General features: G+C 45.0%; 1 protein-coding gene across 3 annotated transcripts; it reads right to left on the bottom strand.

Moving 5' to 3' along the window:
* Positions 1-5077: 5077 nt before the first annotated feature.
* On the bottom strand, positions 5078-20180 carry PRPSAP2 (phosphoribosyl pyrophosphate synthetase associated protein 2). Of its 3 annotated transcripts, none has more exons than XM_041401827.1 (12): positions 20042-20180; positions 17842-17961; positions 17263-17413; positions 16119-16171; positions 15927-15993; positions 15076-15248; positions 14054-14169; positions 10518-10573; positions 8087-8235; positions 7553-7623; positions 6471-6617; positions 5078-5756 (listed from the first exon to the last, which is right to left on the bottom strand). In XM_041401827.1, exons 3-12 carry the CDS (start codon positions 17379-17381, stop codon positions 5598-5600), a joined length of 1110 nt encoding a protein of 369 aa, XP_041257761.1. In that variant the 5' UTR covers positions 17382-17413; positions 17842-17961; positions 20042-20180; the 3' UTR covers positions 5078-5597. The 3 variants fall into 3 exon arrangements, with proteins under 3 accessions (XP_041257761.1, XP_041257762.1, XP_041257763.1); XM_041401828.1 differs by having other exon boundaries at positions 19846-20165; XM_041401829.1 differs by lacking the exon at positions 20042-20180 and adding an exon at positions 18782-19129.
* Between the last annotated feature and the right edge of the window lie 2083 nt (positions 20181-22263).

Raw genomic sequence — 22263 nt, 5'->3', positions numbered from 1 at the left:
TATACAAGATCAGACCCCAAAAATAACCTTCTGATAGCTGGAAATAAGTCCTGGATTGGCCACAGAGTTGAAAATGGGGCTACTCACTGAGATTTTGGTGAAGATGGAGAGCAGGAGCACCAGGCTGGAGAGGCACACCCAGATCCTCTCCCCTCCAAACCTCCGCTGGAGATGCTCAGGAATTGTGACAACTGCCAGGGAGGGAGAGCCATCACTGCCCTGTGCAGGCCCCATCCTCCTGGGATGGTCCTGGCAGGGCAAGGGGACAGCAGGAAACCAGAGAAGAACTTGTGAATCCCACAGGATTCCCGGGAGCGGGGACCTGTCCGAGGCCACGCTCCCCACAGCAGGCTCAGGGCAGCTGTGCATGCCCCAGGTGAGGTGCAGACAGGCACAAGCACCCAGGCCACTGCCAGAAGAGCACAAAGTGCCTGTCAGGAAGGAGGAAAGAGACAGAAAAGTGCAGTTTGCTCCCATGGCTACAGTGATGCTCAACACTGACTGTGTCCTAGACCCTGTCTGGTCCTGATCCAGCCCTGGTCCACCCTCGAGGGCACATTTACACCCACAAATGGCTTCAGATACCCTTGATACCCTTTTGGGTATGGGGACAGGGTGGAGACCCCCTGGCATCCCTGCCAGCAGGATCCTGCTTCCCTCAGCCCTTCAGCTCCTAACTGGGCATCTCCCACCAACTCCTTGAGCACCACAAAATGCCTTTTTTTTTTTTTTCCCTTCTTTTTTTCCCCCTGCAGGACTCAAGGACTTTGGGGGAAGCAGGGAATGGGTGACCTATTCAGCCATGTCCCTGTTAGGATCTGCAGGGGCTGGATTAGCAACTCGGCTCCAAAATGTCCTTTTCCCAGAGCTGAGCTGACTCCAGCCTCACCGTAGGACACTGGAGAAAGCTGAGTTAGCAGGGCTGTGTTAATTACCACCCTGCGCGGCTCCTCCCAAACCTTTCGAGACTGTGAAATGGCCCATCTGCTGCGACAGAGCTCATTGTCTTAATCACACGGCACATTTGTGACATTATTGCACCCGGAGCCGGCGACAGCGACTCCCGGCAGGGCAGCGCCGGTCCCGGAGCCTTCGCTGCTGGGGGAGCTGCAGGGGCTCCCAGGTGCTGTGCCAGCCCGACCAGCTTTGGTGCTGCTTCCCCAGGGGATAACTCAGGAAAAGGAGGTGGAAAAAATAAGGTTTGAATTGGATCAACAGGGCACAGATGTCCCCGTTGTTATTAAAAGTGTGGGATGAGGGATGTGTGTGTGTGTTCAGCAAGAAAATCCTTTAGCACATAAATTCAGGTAGCTGAATGTGATGTCCCCACAGCCCAGCTCATCTGGACATCCCTGCTGGGTTTGGGATTGACTTTCTTGTCTCCAGGAGGACGAGGAGCCACACGTTGCTGTGTTTGCCACAAGCCCTGCTGGAGGTGGCCCTGTGCAAGGAGAAGGACCAACAGCCAGGTTGTCAAGATCAGACAGAAATAAGAGGGGGGAAAAAAAGGAAATTTGGGACTGCCTAGTTTGTTGGAGTCACCAGGGGCATGCAGGAACAGTGGAGATGGATGTTTGGCCCCACGGATCCCTCCCCAAGCTCAGAGCAGCCTGTGGGGAAAACCCAACAAACTCCAGCATCCTCTGTGCAAAGAGAAGGGAAACACAGCTCCAAGGACATAAATTTTGGCAGGAGGAGGTGGGCAGGGTGGGGGAAAGCATGAGCAAGCAGTGGAGAAAGCAGTGGGGGGATTCAGTGGTGCCCAGGGTGTCACAAGAGGGACACAGGTCTGTCTGTACTTACTGGCCACCAGGCCATGGCACTCCCAGCCACTGATGGTGCTCCTGTTCACCCTGCAGGAAGACTGGGAGGAGGAAAGATCAGCACAGAGCACCCTTTCCCTAAAACCCAGACAAATCACTAGGACCCAAGTCTCCCAGACAAGAAGCCAAGAGACAGGAGACTCGATAATTAATGGGAGCTCTGCAACTCCAGCTTAATTACACCAAACGGTGGCTGCACCCCAGGTACCTGGAGCCATGAATAGCAAAAGGAAGCACCTGGAGAGGGGAAGCAGGGAGGATGTTCCTGTCCTAGTGCCACCCCCAGCAGACAGGCTGGCTAATAGGACACAGCTTTGGCCGGGATTTTTCTTCAAGGCAGAATAAATGCAATTGCAGAGTCTTTTTCTGAGGCTGCTGGAGCTGATCCTTGTTGCTGTTATCAGGGCTCTTATCAGGGCACTTGGCTCAACACCCTGTAATAGGCGAGGGGCAGAGCTGCTCACACCCAGCAGACAGAGGCTGGGGAGGGATGGTTAATTGGTTCATTCTGTGGTTAATTAATTCCACCTTGCTCCCAGGCTATTTCCATAGGGGGTGAAAGGGGCAGAGGATTTATATAAAACAGAGCAAGTCACAGAACCCCAGAATGGTTTGGATTGGAAGGGACCTTAAATCTCACCTTGTTCCAAACCCCTTCTACCATCCCAGGTTGCTCCAAGCCCCGTCCAGCCTGGCCTTGGACACTCTCCAGGATCCAGGGGCAGCCACAGCTTCCCTGGGCACCCTGTGCCAGGGCCTCACCACCCTCACAGGGAGGAATTTCTTCCCAATATCCCATCTAACCCTGCCCTCTGTAGCAGGAAGCCATTTTTCCTTGTCCTGTCACTCCAGGCTCTTGTCCAAAGCTCCTCTCCAGCTCTCCCAGAGCTCCTTTAGGCACTGGGAGGGGCTCTAGGGTATCCCCAGACCTCTCTCTTCTCCAAATGAACACCCCCAGCTCTCCCAGCCTGGCTCCACACAACACAACACACAAAATACACAAGTGAAAATGACAAGAAAATAATAGAATCTTTCAAATATTCAACGCAGAAAATATTCCAGCCCTGAAAAGAAAATGTATTCAAACAAGAAAGCAGAAAGGAAAAAAAGGCTCTTACCCATATTCCCACACCAACGTTTAAGGAAAAATAAACCACTACAACAAGGTCAGAATGCTGAACTGCTGTCAGGGGGTAACAGATCCAGCAGTGGAATTGAACTGAACTCCTTCATTCCTCTGCCTCCTTCTTCATCCTCAGCCTCACAGCGTGACTGAATCAGTAACTCATTAGCAGCACAAGGGCATTTATCACTAAACAGCCCAGCAGCAGGAATTGTGCTTCCAAGGCAGCTGGGGGGGCAGCCTGGCCCCCACTGCTTCCCACCCTCCCCACTCCCCAGGGAGCCAAAACCACCTGAGGTCAGTGTCTCACAGATGGGCAGGGTTGAAAAATGTCTGAGTGGTGCCTCACGTGCTTCCCTCCCCTCCACCACTATCAATACTATCAATATTATCAATACTATCACCACTCAATACACCCAAAGGACCAGCAGCCCAGCCTTATGGGTGCAGTTTGCTCCCAAATTCCTGAGCCCTCATCAATATCACAATTGTATGACTGCATGAAACCAGGTAACGCTGAGGGTTTCTGTGTTTTAAAGCAAAGATCAAACAGGAGTTGGGTGAATGAGGTGGAGCCTGTCAAAGGACCTGCAGCCTTATGGGTGCAGTTTGCTCCCAAATTCCTGCGCCCTCATCAATATCACAATTGTATGACTGCATGAAACCAGGTAACGCTGAGGGTTTCTGTGTTTTAAAGCAAAGATCAAACAGGAGTTGGGTGAATGAGGTGGAGCCTGGCATGGCAGCAAGGGCTGACCAGGAGAGACCCCCACAGAAGACATCACAGAATCATGGAATCATTTGGCTTGGAAACGTCCTCTAAGATCACTGAGTCCAACCATTATTCCACATCTACACTGCTTTTAAATCCCTGCAGATTCCAGCACTGCTCTGGGCAGTCTGTGCCAATGCTTGACAACACTTCCCACGAGATTTTTCCTGATATCCAACCTAACCTCTCCTGGTGCAACTTGAGATTGTTTCCTCTTGTTAACTGTGAGAAAAGACCAGCCCTCACCTGCATCCTCCTGTCAGGGAGATGTGGGAGGAGGACAGCAATTCCTCTAAAGGCCAACACCAGACAGGCACAGGAAACCACCTTAGAATCCCTTGTTTTGGGGTACTTAGCCATCAGTTTGCTGCACTGGACGCTTGTCTGGCTCATTCCCAAGTGGCAGCACACTCCACAAGGTCTCACTAATAAAATAAACACGGTGCAGTTAATGTGCCCATCACTGAGCCAGGTCAGCATTTCTCCTCTCTTTGAAGGAGCCGCAGCAGCACCGGGAGCAGCTCTGCACATCCCTGAAAGGAGCCGACCTTCCCCCCCAGTGCCCAGCTGGAATTTGACCTGCATTAACACATCCAAAGTACCCACACGTGTCAATAAATCAGCCTGCTGTATCCACTAACATTAAGGAAAGCACCTGGTTTTATCCTTTCAAGTCAATGAACCCTCCAAAGTCCTTGGAAGTTTGTCTCCAACATAGAAACGGTGTCAACAAAGGTTCATTTTCACTTCTGAACACGCCAAAAGCTTTACACTCATTTTAGGACACGATGGAAAGATTAAACCAAACAGCCTCTAAATGCTCATCAATTCCACCACTGTTTTCTCTGCAGCAGGTGAGGAACTCTCTGGGACTGGGAGCTGCTGCCTGGCAGGCAGCCGGCCATTCCACCCACACCTGCCCAAGGAGGGCTGGGAAAACAAACCTGGACAAGTTCAGCTCTGCTCTATGGCACATTTTTTAGCTCATCCACGCATTCAGGGCAGGCAAGAAATCTCAAAAAAAACCCCCAGTTTACCTGTGATGAGCTGGTTTGGATTTTACCAGCTGGAACCTACACCCCCCACAATATTCCCAAGTCAGAGTGACAGAATGGTTTGGGTTGGGAAGGATCATCTCATTCCAAACCTTGCCATGGCAGGGACACTTCCACTGTCCCAGGTGGCTCCAAGCCCCATCCAACCTGGCCTTGGACACTTCCAGGGATCCAGGGGCAGCCACAGCTTCTCTGGGAATCTGTGCCATGCTCTGAGCAGTTCCCTGTTGCTCCCTGACACCTACCTGCCATATTTAAGGACACACAGTCTAGAAGACAAAGGAGCAGCGCATGAACATTTTTAGAAAGCTCACACAAAACAAGTCTTTATTCTTTGTCGCAGAAAATAAATACAGGTGCATATTCCATATGCTTTTCTATAAAAGCACTCCTACAAAATCACTGAACTGCATACAACAGTACAACCTTTTTGGCTTTTAAAATGCAAATATTATACAGTCACTTCATTTTATTATCATTTAAAGCACTTGTAGCAAGCAGCTTTGGAAAAGGAATGCTTAATTTAGAAGCCAAATTCTTGCCTCAAGTGTTTTGTGGGATTTTTCCATCGTGTATAGTGCAACTAACCTAAAAGCAACTAGAACAGTTTTTTTGTAAAACGTTTATTCCCACCAACCCCCCCGACTCCAAAAAACCCATCAAAGGAAAAAAAAAAAGTCTTAAAAACTGTTCTACCTTGATACTTAAACCAAGAGAAAACAAGAAGTGGCTCAATGGAAATGTTAAGGTAAGCACAATGCTTCACAGCTCGTTCTCTGTTCGCTTCCAGTTTGGCCCGGGGTGTTTCTTGAGAGGAAGAAGCTTTAATCATCCACTCCTATATTCCTGAAAAGGTAGGACATGGACTCCCCATTGTGGATCCTGCGAATGGCTTCTGACAGGATCATGCTGATATCCACAGTCTTGATTTTAGGGCACTGAAGTTTTTGTATTTCATGTGGAATTGTGTTTGTAACAACCACCTACAGGAAGAAGAAATGGTCAGGAAGACGTAGCTCTGTTGTTTTCCACCTTTTATACTGGAAGGGTGAAAGGGAGTTTCACTAATCCCACAAAACCACTCTGGCTGACAAAACATTTTACATTACTGTCAGGGTCACAGTGTCAGGAAGAGCCGTGTGTTGCCATAGGTTCCATGTATCCATGGATACTAATGGCACTGTCCCTCCTTCCTTTCATTCATTCATTCACTCTGCCACACAGACCCAGAGGAGGTACAAAAATATTCCACCCACTGAAGAGAAAGGTGTGCTGATACTGACAGTCCAGCACCTCACCACTTCCCACATTTCCCACTGCTGTAGTTTAAAGACATGTGGATGCTAACATTCCAGCACACAATCCCATAGTAAGAAAGCCTGAACCAGGAACCTCCCATCTAAATCCTTAATGCCAGCATGCCACACACATATTTTATGAAAAATCCTTTTGCCAGGATCCTTTCCTTTTCCTTCTCCTGGATCCTTTCTCTCTATTCATTTTAGTATAGCATTTTAATATAACATCATAATATAATAAATCAACCTTCTGAAACATGGAGTCAAGATTCTCATCTTCCCTCATCCTGGGGCCCTCAAACCCAACCATACCAGCACATGTCAAGGATCAATTCAGGAGAAAATGGCTTGCTTTGAAAAGCCCCAAATCCTTGATCAGAGCTCAGACCCCACACTTACTTCATCGATGGCAGACTCCTCGATCAGCCGGGGAGCATCTGAGGACAGCAGGCCATGGGTGGCCATGACAAAGATCTTGTAGGCCCCTCTCTCCTTGAGGGTCTCAGCTGCAGCCAGAAAGGTGTCGACGTCATCTATGATGTCATCCTGCCAAAATCCCAGAGTCACTGAGGGCTCACCACATCAGACGGACCAACACAGCACACCTGACTGACAGCACAGCTTTACCAAGTGTAACAAACCCCAAACTACCAGAAAATTGTTCTTTTCCTTGCCAAAGCCAGAGATTACACTCTGCTTTAGAGAAAAGTGCATCAAGGAATGACACAATGGCCTGGGTTGGAAGGGACCTTAAAGATCCTCTCATTCCAAGCCCTGCCATGGGCAGGGACACCTCCCATGAGACCTGGTTGCTCAGAGTTCCACAGAGCCTGGCCCTGGATGCTTCCAGGGATGGAGCAGCCACAGCTGCCCTCATATGGAAAAATTTCTTCCTCAAATCCAATCTAACCCTACTCTCCTGTAAGTCTGAAGCCATTCCCCCTCGTCCTGTCACTGCAGGCCCTTATAAACAGTCTCTCTCCATCTTTCTTGCAGGCTCTCCTCAGGCACTGGACAGCCACAAATAGGTCACCCCAGATCCTTCTCTTTTCCAGCCTGAACAATCCCAGTTCTCTCAGCCTTTCCTCACAGCAGAGCTGCTCCATCCCTCTGATCATCTCGGTGGCCTCCTCCAGACTTGTTCCAACAAGTCCACGTCCATCACCTCAGCCTCACTGGCATTTCCAAACTCAGCAGCAGGAACAGGGCGATTCTCCCCTCCTCCTGTGGTGTGCATGCAGCACCTGAACCCCTTCAGGTAAGCACTGAACAGAATTCCACCTGCTCTGCTCATGGAAACGAGGTCCCAATGCTGCTTCCAGAGTGGATCCCTTCAGAGTCCCAGCCAGCTCAATGCTGCCCCATCCTATCAGAAGTCCACCAGCAACCAAAGTTTAGTGGCTGGTACAGAACAGCTGCTTGATTTCTGCAACTTCGACATGTTTTGACATGTTTAATATCACTGATGGCATCTCACTTACCACAATGATAGCTATTCTTCCTCCTACATCTCCAACAACTGTGATGGGTGGTTTTTCCTTGGGAATCAGCACTGATTAATGGCAGATGTTTTTAGAGGGGTAGAAAGGAAAAAGAAAAGAGGAAGTTTATATAATTTATTTGAACTGTGGAAATGTCTGATGGGTCACCACTATTAGAGGCATGAAGCAGCAAGTATTTCAACATCACTACTGAATGAAAACCAGCAAGATTCTAATACATAATTTTTTAAAGCTTATTAACTATATTCATTTCTATCTGAATTCTTTACCAATTCAATTAATTCTTAATTTATTGCAGACACAACCAGTCCAATCACCCACTGACACCCACGCTGGGTTTGTGCCCTGCAGTTTTGGTGGTGCAGCTGTAGGTCACATCCACACTCAAGCAAGAAAGAAGTTTTTTTTTTCCCCTGTGAAGAACCACTCCTTTTAGCCAATCCACCCCTGCCAAACCCAATCCCTAAACCCTCAAAAGCACCAGGTAACACTTTCCCCCACACACTTACTTACTGGGGATCTCCAGGCTGGGGTGGATAGCAGCCACGTATTTGGCAGTAGGAGGGGAGTGCCGGCCATCCACCATGTCGGACTCGGCATCCTGAGCTTCCCCGTGGATCACGGCGATGCCCAACCGCAAGCGCTCGGCGAACGACTGCGCCCTGCAGGGGAAGGGTTAAAAGAACCAGGAAAAGGTTACACTTCAAATAACTCACCTGTACAATCCCGTTTCCATTTTATTTCTAATGCTTCACAGGGAAGTCAAATGATCTTAAAATTGTAGGAGAATTCGTAGAAGAAATCAGTTGCTCCTCAGTATCTTTTTTGATCAGGTTTGGTAAAGTCAGAGTAACCTTCAAAGTGCCCATATGGGCCTTAAAGCAGCAGGATGAATGCTGCAAGTCACAAAATGCTGACTGCTCCCTTCTGCTTTGCCCAAGAGCCAAAATAACACTTCCCAGCCTTCAGGGATCCCATGCTTTAGCAGGACACATCCAACAGTAACCAAGAACAGCCTTGATGTCTGCATTGTCAACAATTAATAGGAAAAAAATACTCATATAAAAAGAGAAAACAAGTGTTCACCTATTTATTTACTGGTAAATAAAGACAGTATCCCTGACCTGCTGACACATAACCTGAGACACCCTATGGAAAAGGGAATCCAGATGATCATTCTGCCTAACAAACCACACTTGGGAGTTGAACAGCTTGGATTTTTTAATTAGCTGACATGAAGTTCCTTCACACTGCAGTATTTCTTCAACTAAAATTAGAAATTTCTGTAAAGAAGTGTAAGGTTAGCTGGGGGAGTGGGAAAAGCAGAGAGTCAGGAAAATAGGAATTTGCATCCCAGATACTGGAAGCAGCAATAGCAATTAGCACATCCATCCCCCCTCAACTTGCACACCCAAGGGTTTGGGATCCTGCCTAAGCCACCCATCCAAGTCTCCTCTGGTCCAAGCAAGCCCAGCACATCCAGAGTGATTCACTCTGCTCTAACATCAGCACCTCAGACCAGTGCCTGAATCACCTCCTCTGTCCTTAACCCTTATTTCAAAAGGCTTTGAAACAATATCCAAACAATACAAAGTCCAGAGAATAATTTGCCCATCGTGATACTCAGTTAATTAAAACAGAAAAATCTTCCACCCTGTGGTTATCATACAGTTGCAATATATTTGCAAGTAGTTAATTATAGGTAATTATAATTACAAACAATAAGAGCTATGACTTAGCAGGAATAATCCTATCAATAAAACCGTATTAATTACCTTAAAATGCAGTATTAAACTGAATAAAGTTCAAAATAACAGCCAAACGATTTGTTCATTTCCCAGTGAGCTCAGAAACCACAGAGACATTCTGAACTTCACCACACAAGGCTTCTTTTTCACAAGGAGGCATTCATCAAAAGTATTTTCCTAGATTATTTTCAGCCTGGATTAGGCTGAAACATCCAATTATCCCTCTCCCAATACAATGTAACTCTTCATATATTGTCCTTAAATACTCATAGGAACATGTGAAGAAGCTAAACAATACACTTCTGGGATCCTGTCCTCCACAAATCACTGCATGATGTGCAACTCATCTGTCTATTTGCTGGCATTGACAATTACTGGATAAGCATTAAAATGCTGCAACAAACAGTTGCCTCCACCCAAGAGGCAAGAGTGACATTGTGGAAGAGAAACGGAAAAGACACAAATGTAAAATTACCTGGCCAAAACAAAAGTACTCACAAAAAAGTACTGCTGGAGAAAAAGATGACAAAAGGTGGTTTGTTACAGAAAATAAGGAAAACACAGAGTATCACAATTCTTTGGCATGGAAGTCCAAATGTCTTTTCAACAAACTCTTGGTTTGTCACCACAGCAAATACAGCCTTTCTTAAACCATCATCCAGCTCTTAGAGCACCTGCTGACAGCAGGTAATTCCAGAGTTTAGGAACAGTCAACTAAAAAGCTTCATGGATTAAGAACAGTCATTCACCCACCAAAGACCTGACAATCACAATCATCTCAAACAGCAAACCCAGTTTCACCATCTATGTTTAGGATCAGATCAGCCATGTTCTTAGTTATGCCCATGTTAAGAAACTCATCTGGATTAATGGCATTACACTTCCAGCCACTATTCCTCATTTGCAGCAGGAGATTTACAATGTAAATGCACACAAATATAACATGACTAAAAACCTTCTTAATCATAAGCACTGCATTGATTTACCACCTCCTTTTGTATGGTTTTTTTTTTACTCTCCTTAGATTTATATGATTACAGCAATGATGGAAAAACTACACAGCTGACAGAGGAGAACTGGGAGGACCATGAAGGCTGCATCTTCCAATCATTGGGTGTTTGTCCTTCACTTGATCCTAAGAACAAAATCCCGACAGAGATTTCCTGCTCCAAGGCAAGAGAGCAGATCTTACCCACCTCTTTGCAGACGCAGGAGATTTGGCCACAATTACAGCATTCCTGTAGTCTGGTATCTGTAGTAAATAACAGATAGCAATGTCCACTTCATATCTTTAGACAAATTTAAACTCAGTAAGAATCAGAGAACTTTATTTTGCCAGAAGAATTTTAAGCATTGAACATTTTACCTAAGAAAGCAACCTCAGGAATCCAGGGTACATGATCAAGGTTGACAGCTCAGTAAAAACACGTATTTAGAAAATTCAGATATCAACTTCAAACTTTTATAAACCCCATTTTATAGTACAGAAAACAGAAAAGCAACTGCTTTAGGACATCAGAGTTACACCTACAAGTGTTGAAAGAAACAGGAAACCATCAAAATTAAAGTTTCCTGCTCAACCTACATTGTCTTGCATCACTAAAACCCAGCATTTTACAACTTCCTATTGTCTTACAGAGTACCAAGAAAAGTCACACCTCTCCATCATATCACACTGACTCTTTCTCTGGACCACCAGAAGGGATAAAACTTCCACAGACACTGCAGTGATCCTGCAGGCAGTCTCACAGTGCTGCAAACTCTGGTCAGCACCAGGCCATGCTGCTGCAAATGCTGACAGCAGCAGAGGGATGAGGCCAGCAAGTCTGGGTTTCCCCCTGATGTTTGACACGTGCTTCAGTCAGGCTTCACAAGCACAGTCTGCTCCTGAGTTTGCTGCCCCTGCCCCATTCTCACACTGGTTTTTCACTCCAGACTCCTGATCCCCATTTAATTAGCATTTTAGTCCCCATCTCTGAAAGTTTCTTATCCTCATCTCTATCTTCCCTGCAAACAGTGACTCCACATCAGATTCACCTAGCTTGTAACTTCCCAAGCATTTCACCATCCATATTCCAGATCTCCTTTCCAACAGCAACTACAACTGCAGTCCCTCTGCTATCTCATTTTACCCCACTCCTTGCAAACTCAGCCTTTTCCTTCACTGTCCTGGGATGATCCATCTCTATGGAGAGCAGCTTAGAGAATCTGTCTGTCCTTCTAGCCAAAAACCAGAGTCCTGAGCCAAGCAAAGTCCTACAGAGCAGGTCCAGTCCTCAGAATCCCAGTGTTAAGGGATGGAAGACTCTCCACTAAATACCTGCAAACTGATCTGTTAGGGGTGGAATTCACAACTTGTGGGGACGACAGCCTGTCATGCAGCTCACCACCTTGTCAGCTATCAAATACCCATTCCAGAGCACAGAAATACTTGGGGTTTCTGCAAACACAGGCAAAGTAAGTTCTTCCACAATCTGATCCACAATATACAAACTGCACTGCCTGACTATTTCCAAAAGCTCCCCCAGAAATGGGCATGGGAAGGAAAACATAAGTTCTGAATTTGGGCAAGGGCTCAACCAATGGAAAATAAGAAATTTTCTGAGCACGTCAGGCAACATTAATAATCCACAATGTTAGTAACTCCACCTATAAACTGGGAATTCAGCACGTTCTGTCCTTTACAAACACTGAGTTATACAAGAGGCTACAAAGATTAACATGACGGAAGGTATGGACAAGGCAGGGCCTGTCATTCGACAGAACAAAGGCTTTGATCTAGTTCAGACACCACTGCCTCATTTTTCCCTCTGCCAAATTAAGAAAATTTGTTCTCAGCTCTTCAAAAATGAAGTCAGAAAAGCAGAAATGTCATCCCAAAGACTCTGAGGTGTCAACACGTCCATGTAACAAAGGGCTGTGTCACTCTGGGATTAACACCTGCTAAAAGGAAAGAGAAGCCACAAAGTTTCCAACATTTGCCAAGCACACCAAACTAAACACCCAGCTATTTTCATACCACAGGAATTTCACTGATTGGACTGTCTTCATCCCAGAACAGCAAGCAATTCTCTTCACATCGAGGCATAGATTTCCAACAGGGAACAACTACAAGTCCTGATTCTCCTAACTTTCAGTGAGATGTTTTTAAAGTGACTTTTATTCTTATCAAGCTGGATTCCATTTCGTGCTCCTCAGTACATCCCACCATGATTCCCACAGCTTTGAAAGCTCTGGCATTCCCAGAGCAGGGTATCCAGCAAGTTGTGGCCACCAGGAACTTGAGATGAATACTGAATTCCCCCTGAGCAGCAATTGTTCCAAGTTTTAAGCACAGATACTATAAATGATCTGGCTGGTAAAGGTACTTGCCAGTACAGATCCCGTGTGATCAGATCCATTCAGTTAACTCTGGTTTTAGAAAATCCCCTCATGGATGAAGAACTGAAAGTATCTTAAAACTTCCCTACACATACTTCAGATCTCTACAAACAGTCATTTGTTAGATTGCACAGCACTGTCAGACTCAAAGCTGCAACATTCTGTGTAAACCACTGAAAGCTCAGGAATCAAAATGTGCTTCAAGACCAAATCAGGACCGTGATCTTGTTACTGACCATACACCACACTTTCAAGAAACACATAAAGGCAAACATGTCTTGTGTCTGTGTATTTGGTTTTCCACTTTTGTTTTGTTTTGGTTTTTAAGTTAGAAAGTGCTTACAATGAGCAATACTTCTTTCCTGGAACACAAGGTGAATGACTGTGGCAAAGCCAGAGCCTGGAGTTTTGTCCTGCCATCCTCTTTGACTCTATTACCAAATGAAATTATAATGAGAGATTCAAACAGATTTTAATACTGTCATAACAAAATCATGTTGGTTTGAGTTTCTTTAAGGGGGTGGGGTGGGGTGTGTTTTGTTTTTTAAATGGAGGAGGCATTCCTACCTTTATAAAAAGAAATAGCTTGGATTCAAAAGCAAGAGTGAGTTAAATCTTTTCTCTCACCAGGAAGAAAGCACTTGCTTTATTCCAAATTACCATTAGTCAGAGGCTTAACGTGCATCTTATACCTACAATTATCATTTGCACATTTTGTACAGGCCAATCTACCAGGAGCACTTCTCAAAACCCTTATAAAAATAAGATGGAGAAAGGGAGGCACAGAACATCCCAAGTTAAGCTCCTCAAGTCAAGACATGCAGTCTGAACTAACAGTGAGTGAGATTTCCACCCACCAGCCTGACTTCCAGGGCACAATCAATAGGCTCTCTCATAGTTTACAACTTCCAAAGTGTTTCTCATGATGTGATTTAAATTTATGCCCACACAAGCAGCCCATCCTATAAATGTCAAGGAAACTGGAAATAGGAAAGGAAGAGGACATGGAGAACAGGAAAATGCTAATTAATTTTCAGTGTTAGGGGAATATATCCAAAAAAAAACCCAGCACTGCTGCATGGGCTGAAAACACCAGCTCTTCAAGAAAGTAAAAGTTAAATGTGGGGAAGAGAAGAACCAACAGCTCCCAACACCACTTCCTGCCCCAATATGACCTGTCTCCCCTTAAAATTCAGTTTGAAGAGTTAATATTTTCAGAGGGATTTGTTCCAGATGCCCTGAGACATGACAAAAAAAAAGAATTAAAAAAAAAAAAAAAAACAACTGTAATAACTTATGACAAAAAAAGAATTAAAAAAAAAACCCAACTGTAATAACTGGCCTTCCTCACCTCTTCTTGGATGTATTGGAGTAAAAATGGAGATGCTCTCAAGTTATCAACTGGAATATTGAAGAAACCCTGAATTTCCTTCTGATGTAGATCCATGGTAATAAGATGAGTTAGTCCTTTAAAATGAAATAGTAAGACATACAAAGAAGCACATCAGGAAAAGTAAGAGAGAACAGACACTTTATTCTTCTAAGCTTCACTGCAGTTTGTCCAGAAAATTTCTAAGTTGCATGAGAACACTGAGTGAAAATACATAATAAATTAATTTTAGTCCCTCTTAAGCACACTGGCATTAACATGCTTTGAGGCTTCTACAGTGACTTTTTTAAAAGCACCTCAGAACACTGCACATAACTGACTCTGCAGTGCCACACTGAGGCAGGCAAGGTCCTTCTCACGGACACGGAACAAAATGGAAGCACTGATTTGTCCCATGTCACACAGCAAGACCCTGGCACACTCATTAGTTCTGAAGTCCTGAAAAATGGGCCAAGCTCCTAATCAAAAACCACTCCTCTCAAAATAACAGCCCAGATCCCACAGTTTGTTATAACTGCCTGCTTTTTCCCTGGGATGGGAGTGAAAGGAAAAGTAGAAAATGTGTTGAAGGCTGTGAAAATGAATAATCTCATTCTCCCACATGGTCTCAGATGTAAAGGACAAAGTGCATTCATCCAACAAGAAAAAAACAAGACAGAAATGACAAGGCACAACTGTTCCAGACTGTAAGAAAGGCAAAAGATGGTGTTATGAGAGGTGGATACCACAGCCCAAAGCAGCTCAGCCCAGCAGACTCATTTTGCCAGCTCAGTACAACTCGATGAAAAATGGCTGGTTTTTTATGAACTCATAATTTGGAAACATTTTTAATTACACTCTCCTTTTTATATAGGTTTTAAACACATGAAAAGCCTGGTAGTTATTTTTAAACAGAGTCCAAACTTGTGCACAGATCTCTCTAAACCTGGAAGCTGACAGCAGGAACCCCCCTTGCTCTGATTTAAGGACAGCCACATTCTTACCAGCTTTGCACATCATCGAGGCCAGCAATTTGGAGACAATGGAGCCCCTTTTCCTCATCTTGCACTGTTTGCTGTAGGGGAAGTAAGGAATCACTCCAATAATGCTTTTGGCACAGGAGGTTTTACATGCATACACCATGATCAGGAGCTCCATGATCGTGGTATTCACATCCCTGCAACGAGAAACATCTGCTTCTGTAGCTGGTGCATAAAAATCCTCAATTCACCACAGTATTCACCCAGCAGAGATGGAGAGGGCACAATTTCAGAGAATTGGACATCAACTAAGATCTGTATTTCTGCTGCCATTAAAAAAGTCTTAGCATTTGTAAAGTTCTTTTCACATAAAATTAAAGAATTTCTGAATCACAGGACACATTGCCCAGCAAACATTCCTCCTACATCTTAACTCTGTGATGGTGCTAGAGACAGGGAGCTGAGAAGAATTTAAAGAGATTGACATAAGCAAAATACACTTAGGGAAGGAATGCAGAGACCAAGGGGAAGGCTTTATTGATACAGTCACTAAAAATTAAAATTGTAGAAGCTGCCTTATGCCAAAGGTGTCTTTATGTACATATAAAAAACCCAACAAAGCCAATACCAAAAACCCTCCACAAGCCTCTATCTAGTTAATATAAGCTCATTACACTGCATCACAAAGACAAAGTGTACATATAAAAAAACCAACAAAACCAATACCAAAAACCCTCCACAAACCTCTACCTAGTTAATATAAGCTCATTACACTGCATCACAAAGACAAAAGGTGATTAAAAATGAACACCAGAAGTATTGCTATGGACAGCCCACACCTAAGTCTAGCACAGGGTCTTTAAGCAGTTACTCACTTTGAAACTGTTTGGATGATAAATACATCCTTTCCTCTCACAGACTCCTGAATCTGCACTCGTGTTTCTGCCAAGAAGAGAAAGATGTAAAATTTGCAAGAGCAAAACTCTTTTTAGAGTCTGAGAAAAGGGGAACCAATACATTCAAATCAGTGTCAGGTGCATTTCCAGCTTTACTAATTAAATGCTCACCTCTGTTTGGCTCTTGATAAACCTGAACCTTCCCCATCTCAACTCCCAGGCGCCTGCAGGAACAGAAATCAGGAAGGAGTCACTAAGGGGAGAGGAAGGGCAAATCAAATGTAAATCCCATACAATGCAACAGTTACTGAAAAGGCTGCATTCCATGGGAAAAAACCAAGGAAAGAAAATCCCAAACCATAAAACCAGTGATTACAGTGAGCATCTTTTTAAAAAACATCTACAATTTCCAAAAGCTGCACTGCAGCCTAAGCTCAACTTATTTATTTTCCAGTCAAGCCCAGAACAAGCAGCAGGAAAAAAAAAGAGCTGCTGTATAAATGTAACATTTTGTAATTTTTAATATATTTCTTGCCATATACATATACACACACATGTGGCAACATACATGTGCACAATATTTAAAAATACTGCTTTTAAATCATTCTTCTCTATAGAAAAAAGTCAATGCAGAGTGAAGAGGAAAGAGTAGCAACCATTATTTTATGGATAATTAAATAATAATATCTCCTGTATTTATTCCTTGTCAGAATTAGCTAGACCCCATCACTACTGCCCTCAGGCCCAAATTCTTTCTTACACATAACCTGAGTTCCTTTGCACTCCCCTTTCTTCTCCTATCACACCTAAATTTGGGTAAATAGGCCTCTGGAAGAAATCCATCTTGTCCAATATTCCCAGTAATGTTATGCATCCTAATTAGCACATTAAAAATGTACTTAAATCCTAGAAGTTCTGCCACAGCTATTCATGGATTTAAGCTAAAGAAATGTTCCCAGCCAAAATATACAGAGAGCAGGAGGGATGTAGCTTCCCTGCCTAAAAATACCCCACTACAAGGAGTGAAAGCTTCTGCCATGATGATTTAACACTATGCAAACATTAATTATCCCACGTGTTTCCTATAAAATGCTGCAGCCAGTCACAGCCTGCCACGGAACAATTCAAACACAAGTTACTCTCTCTGCTATTGAGCTGTTGAAATATCCTCTCCAACAGAGCAAACTCCATATTCTTGGAAATCATGGCAGTTTTCTCATGTAACTTTCCTTAAATAGGGAAAACAAGTGTCCAGTAAAACAAATCCCATCAGAATAAGCCCAAGATGGCAAGATTCCCTGCAGACTTTACTTACTCAGCAATCCTCTTGGACAGTTCCATGCAGGAGGAATTGGAATTGGCTGAGAACAGCACCAGCCCACCCTTGGTGATATTCATGATGGCCCCAAATTCAGTTGATGGCACACAAAACATCAACCCTAAGTTGTTTTGCCACTTCTAAAAGACTGCAAGAGAACAAAGCATTTAAATCCATGTTTAAAACCAAAACAAAACAAGACACACATTTGCTCTGTTTAGAAAGTGTAGTCTCCCAGAACCCTGGATATTCCAGCATCCTTAAAATCTGTTATCCCCATTTTAATTGCTTCCCTACAGCTCTCCAAAGATCTCCCAAGACAACCTTCTAGCACAAAGATTTTTTTCCTTTTTTAACTGTTTTCCTCAGGCTATCATCCAGTATTACTGATACTTTTTTTCCATCAGCTTGTCCACTTCATTTTTCAGAACTGAGCAACGTTTATTGACTTTCCCAAAATCACAAAGACAGTCTGAGGTAGAATTGAGCTAAAAAGAGCTCCTGGGTCCTGGCTAGAAGAGTCTATTTCCAAAGCTGAGTCTCTTCCCATTACTCTGCAGTAACTTATAAACTTACAAATAAGGATGAAATGTAAGGAAGAATTCAATAAAGCTGGCAGCTGTAAATAATGACCTCTTGCACAGCAAATCCACTTGCTGAAACAGCTGTTGTCATTCTCTGAAAGCAATATTTCTCCTGTGAAAACAGGAGAAAAATATCAGGAAGAAATCAGTATAATTTGGTTTTTGTTTCAAATAAAGGCACAAACCACTAATCTCACCAAGGACTTGATGGGATTCCAGGTTTTTATTGTTCTTTGTAAATCACATTTGCATGGTTACTTCTGTAAAATTTTAGTTAAATAAAATATTAAAAAAAAAAATCCCATTGACCAGCAGCCCTGGATAGATGGAAGGAACATTCAACTCAAAATCCTGCTGCATAAAAAATCCAATCCCTCATCATCCACTTCAGCATTAGGTAGGAGACTGGAAATATGAAACACCAGTGGCATCATTTAAACCAAAGTAAACAGAAGTTACAGCAAAATCTGTAACTTTTTTCCTGGCAAACATCTCCCTGCTGAGAAACAGAATTATCTAATAGTCACACATAATGAGTTAGAAAAAGCTGATGATGTATCAACTATTAAGTACTCCAAAAAAACTACTCAAAGAAGAGTTTTGTATTTACAGCAACAGCTGGCTAGGTGTGTAATGAATGGCTAGGTCTTCTTCACCCCTCCTCTACAACCAGACAGTCTGGCTCAGTTTAACTTTGTCACAGGAACCCCATTCACTCTCGTGAAGAGCCAAAGTCAAGTCAGGAACTTCCTAACAACAAATCTGCTGGTGCCAAGGCTGAGCTGTGCTCATGAATGAAAACCTGCCTATCATCAGAACTGTGCACAGACCGAGCACAGGCAGCTTCAGCCCCCAGAATGTCTGAGTGCTTCACTGCACTAAAACCAGAGGGGTCCCCAAAGCAAGAACTGTATCCCTCTCAAATTAAATACCTTAAAAAAAACCATTTCTTATCCAGTGTTTCTCTGCTCTGCTGCTCACTCACTCTCTGCAACTCCCAGCTGTCAACTACTGGCCATCATCCATCAAATATTCACCACGGTGATCAAGATCCATCTCAGCTCCACCAGAGCGAAGAACCTGAAATGCTTTTAGGTCTGAGAACAGACCTGAGAGCACTCTGCTTGTGTGCCTGGATGGGAACAGTGTGAAGGCAACTTTCTGTGCTCCTAAAAGCATTCACAGTGTTCAGAAGGTGTATTTTTATCCAGCTGTGTGTCTTCTTTGGTCCATAGATTAGGCAAATGAGGAGCTGATTAAGAGATCGGAAAAGATGAGTTGATGGCTCCCAACTATTGCTGAGGGTGCACTTTACACCACAATATACTGATGTATTTACAAGCAACAGTGAATACTGCTCTTCATGTTATTATAGGTCAAGGACTTTCTTGTGGATGTACTTCAGCAGCCACAGGTGGGCTAAGGTGTGTGTGGGCAGGGAAGTTGCATTTCAAGAGTGATATGGATATATCAACCTTCAAACAGGTGTTGGGATGAAAGCAAGCTCACAAAACTTTATTAGATGTGCAAAGGCAAAACTCCACAGGGGTACATGGGACAATAACCCTCTGGTCTGAGGTGGGCTGAACACAAGCACAGAACAGGCTGCAGCACAAACACCTGCCTTTCCTTTTGGGCTGCACACAATTACACAGACACATCATGATGAGCACAACAATTACTGGGCACACATGGCTTTATGCCTCCATCAACTGAGCATGTCCACACAGAAAGCAACAGAGGCAGGAATAAATGGATGGGGATTAAGAATGGACCCCATGGGATGGAGGGAATCTGCACCCTCTCACCGATCTCCCCACAGGGAATTTTCCCGTCCCTCCACACTCACCGATCCCGGTGGGCTAAGAGACCCTCCCAGCCCACACCTCCCTCCGGTGCTTCGGATGCTCCAGGCGGGCCCCGTGCTCCGTGGATCCCATCCCTCCGCCCCCAGAGCGGCCCGGGCACGCCGCAGCCCCACGCCGCTGCCCCTCACCTGTGGGACCTGCGGGCAGCGCGAACAACCCCGAAAAGGGGCAGCCCACGAGACGGTCTCCATCCCCTGAGGGAAGGGCGACCTAACCCATTCCTCAGGCGTCGGAACCCCGTGTGGGGAAGGGGGATGTCCTGCCCTCACACAGCCGGCTGAACTGGGCTGAGCGGGCGGGAGCGCCCCTCGCTGAAGGCCTTACCTGCCGGCTCCGGCCCCCCGGCCCCGGGAGAAGGCGGCCAGGCCGGAGGGGAAGGAGGGGGAGAGGCAGAGGCGGCGGCGGAGCTCAGCCCCTCCGGTGCTCCGCGGGCAAGATGGCGGCGGGGCGTGAGGGAGGGAGCGCGGGCGGGCGGGGCGGGCCCGAGGCGACGCCCCCCCCCCCCTTCCCCCCCCGCGCTGGGGGGAGCGGGCGCCGCCATTTTCCCCCTCAGCCCGCCGTGCTCGTGGGCACCGGGACGGGGTCTGGGACTCACAGAGTTTTAGGATTTTAGAATCGTCGGTGTTGGAAGAGACCTTCAGGATCATGCAGTCCGGCTGTCAACGCAGTACTACGAAACCACATCACCCACCGCCAGATGAGGGTGCCTCTTCCAACACTTCCTCCCCGGGTACCTATGCCAATGCCTGGCCACGCGGACAATTAAAAGAATTTTTCTAATATACAATCTGAATCTCTCATGTGTCAGCTTAAGGCCATTTCCAAGACTAACCCCCTCCTCACTACAACATCCTTTCAGGCAGTTGAAGACAATGATAAGGGCCCTGAGCATCCTCCAGAGGAAACAAACCCAGCTCAGCCATCCCTTATAAAATACATTTTCTAGACCTGTCATGAGCCTTGTTGTCCTTTGCTGAAAAAGAGAAGTACAGATCTGCATCACCCTGTTTAAAAGGAAAAAAAAAAAAAAGCTTTATCCCAAGACACCCATGAGAAAACTGCATTGAGGAACTTACAGTCATCCCACACAGACACACATCCCTCCTTTAAATACAAAACCCAAACACCATGTTTTTCCCCCAGACTGCGCGGTTAGAACCTGTTTTAAATTACACTTCTCAGTACGCCCAAGTTGAGCAGCATTTTATGGATCAGAGTTTTAGCTTTTAGCATAAAGCTACAATTCAGGTACTTTCCACTGCAGCTTTTCTCACAAAAAGCAATTAAATTTATTACTCCTGGACTGCAGGGTGCATTGGAGCAAGGCTGATCATCCCAGCAGATATTTCTGCCCACGGTGGCCTGAACATAAAAGAGGAGGAAAAGCCACAGGCCAGCTCACCAAACATGCCTGCAAAGGGACACCATTAAATTCATCATTTGAAACCGTATTTCTGCCACTACAAGCTGCATTTTCCACTTTAAATACCACAGGCCAGTGTTTTCCCCAGATTTCACATTTGTTTCTTGCTTCATGCATTCCAAGACTTGGTCATCTCCTTTTTTTGATTGTTTTTTTCAGCAGAGTCGGAGCTGGGGAAGGAGAAGCCATTTAACGCGGAGCCGTGGAGCAGATGTTGAGCACTCCACTTGCAGGCTCACAAAGCCAGGACATCTGTTAGAAATATGTGAGCAGAGAGGCCATCGAGCCTCTTAGATGCTCCAGTGATCCTCTGCCTTTCCTACATCTTCTTCCAAATTGCACTGAGGTGTAAGGGAATAGTCCCATCCCTCACCACCCCCACCATTCCCAGTCCATGTTTTTCTGCTTCCAGGCTGGTGCTGCCACACAGTTGATTCAGGATCACTGACCCAAGCAGGTTCTTTTTTTTGTTTCAGGGTTTTCAGGACAAAAAAGGAAGGGGGGTGAGCTTTTTGTTGGCCTCTTCACAGAGCAGCAGAGATTTCTCTTCGCATCAGTCTCCCTTGCAGGATCCTGCTACGGGCTGGTGTGGCAGACAGTTTAATGCAGAACAACCAGAAACAACACATGGTGAAACACTGACCCTTAATGCAATTAGCAGCCTTCCCCAGAAGCATTTTTCAATACCCCAGGGCACTCAGAATTTGCTGACTGTTTGATTTGTGCTGCCCCAAATTCCTGACATTGCTTAAGCAAACCACAGGACCAGGAACTAAGTGATCCTGTCTTCCAATCTTTTTTTTTTTTTTAATAAGGATACTGCCTTTGTTTTCTTGGAGGAAAAAAACAACAATTTCTTTCCTACCTCTGTCTTCCCGATCAGAGGAGCACCAGTTTAAATCTCAGCTCCCAAGGGAGAGGGATTTGTTAATTTGACAATACTCTATTTAAACACTGAGAGTTCAACAAACACTTGCTCCAAGATGAGCACATGCATTTTGTTTCATTTACAATTATTCAATTAGCAGCCATCTAAGGAATTATGAATATTTGCTGGGTGTGAAAACACTGGCTCACAGAGGTTTGTTGTTCTCATTCCAGATGTGACCCTGGCAAAGCAGGG

Source organism: Onychostruthus taczanowskii, unplaced genomic scaffold (assembly GCF_017590055.1).
Source record: "Onychostruthus taczanowskii isolate IOZ18803 unplaced genomic scaffold, ASM1759005v1 scaffold19, whole genome shotgun sequence".
Lineage (NCBI taxonomy): Eukaryota > Metazoa > Chordata > Aves > Passeriformes > Passeridae > Onychostruthus > Onychostruthus taczanowskii.
This window is presented reverse-complemented; position numbering and strand designations above follow the sequence as displayed.

What these genes read in the sequence shown, in the direction of transcription:
- PRPSAP2 (XM_041401827.1), bottom strand. Translation starts at nt 17,381, where the DNA reads ATGTTTTGTGTGCCATCAACTGAATTTGGGGCCATCATGAATATCACC. An exon ending in CTGTCCAAGAGGATTGCTGA is followed by an intron (nt 16,172 to 17,262) that starts GTAAGTAAAGTC and finishes CTGTTCCTGCAG; the next exon opens with GCGCCTGGGAGTTGAGATGG. An exon ending in TCTCCTGCGTCTGCAAAGAG is followed by an intron (nt 8,236 to 10,517) that starts GTGGGTAAGATC and finishes CTTCCCCTGCAG; the next exon opens with GGCGCAGTCGTTCGCCGAGC.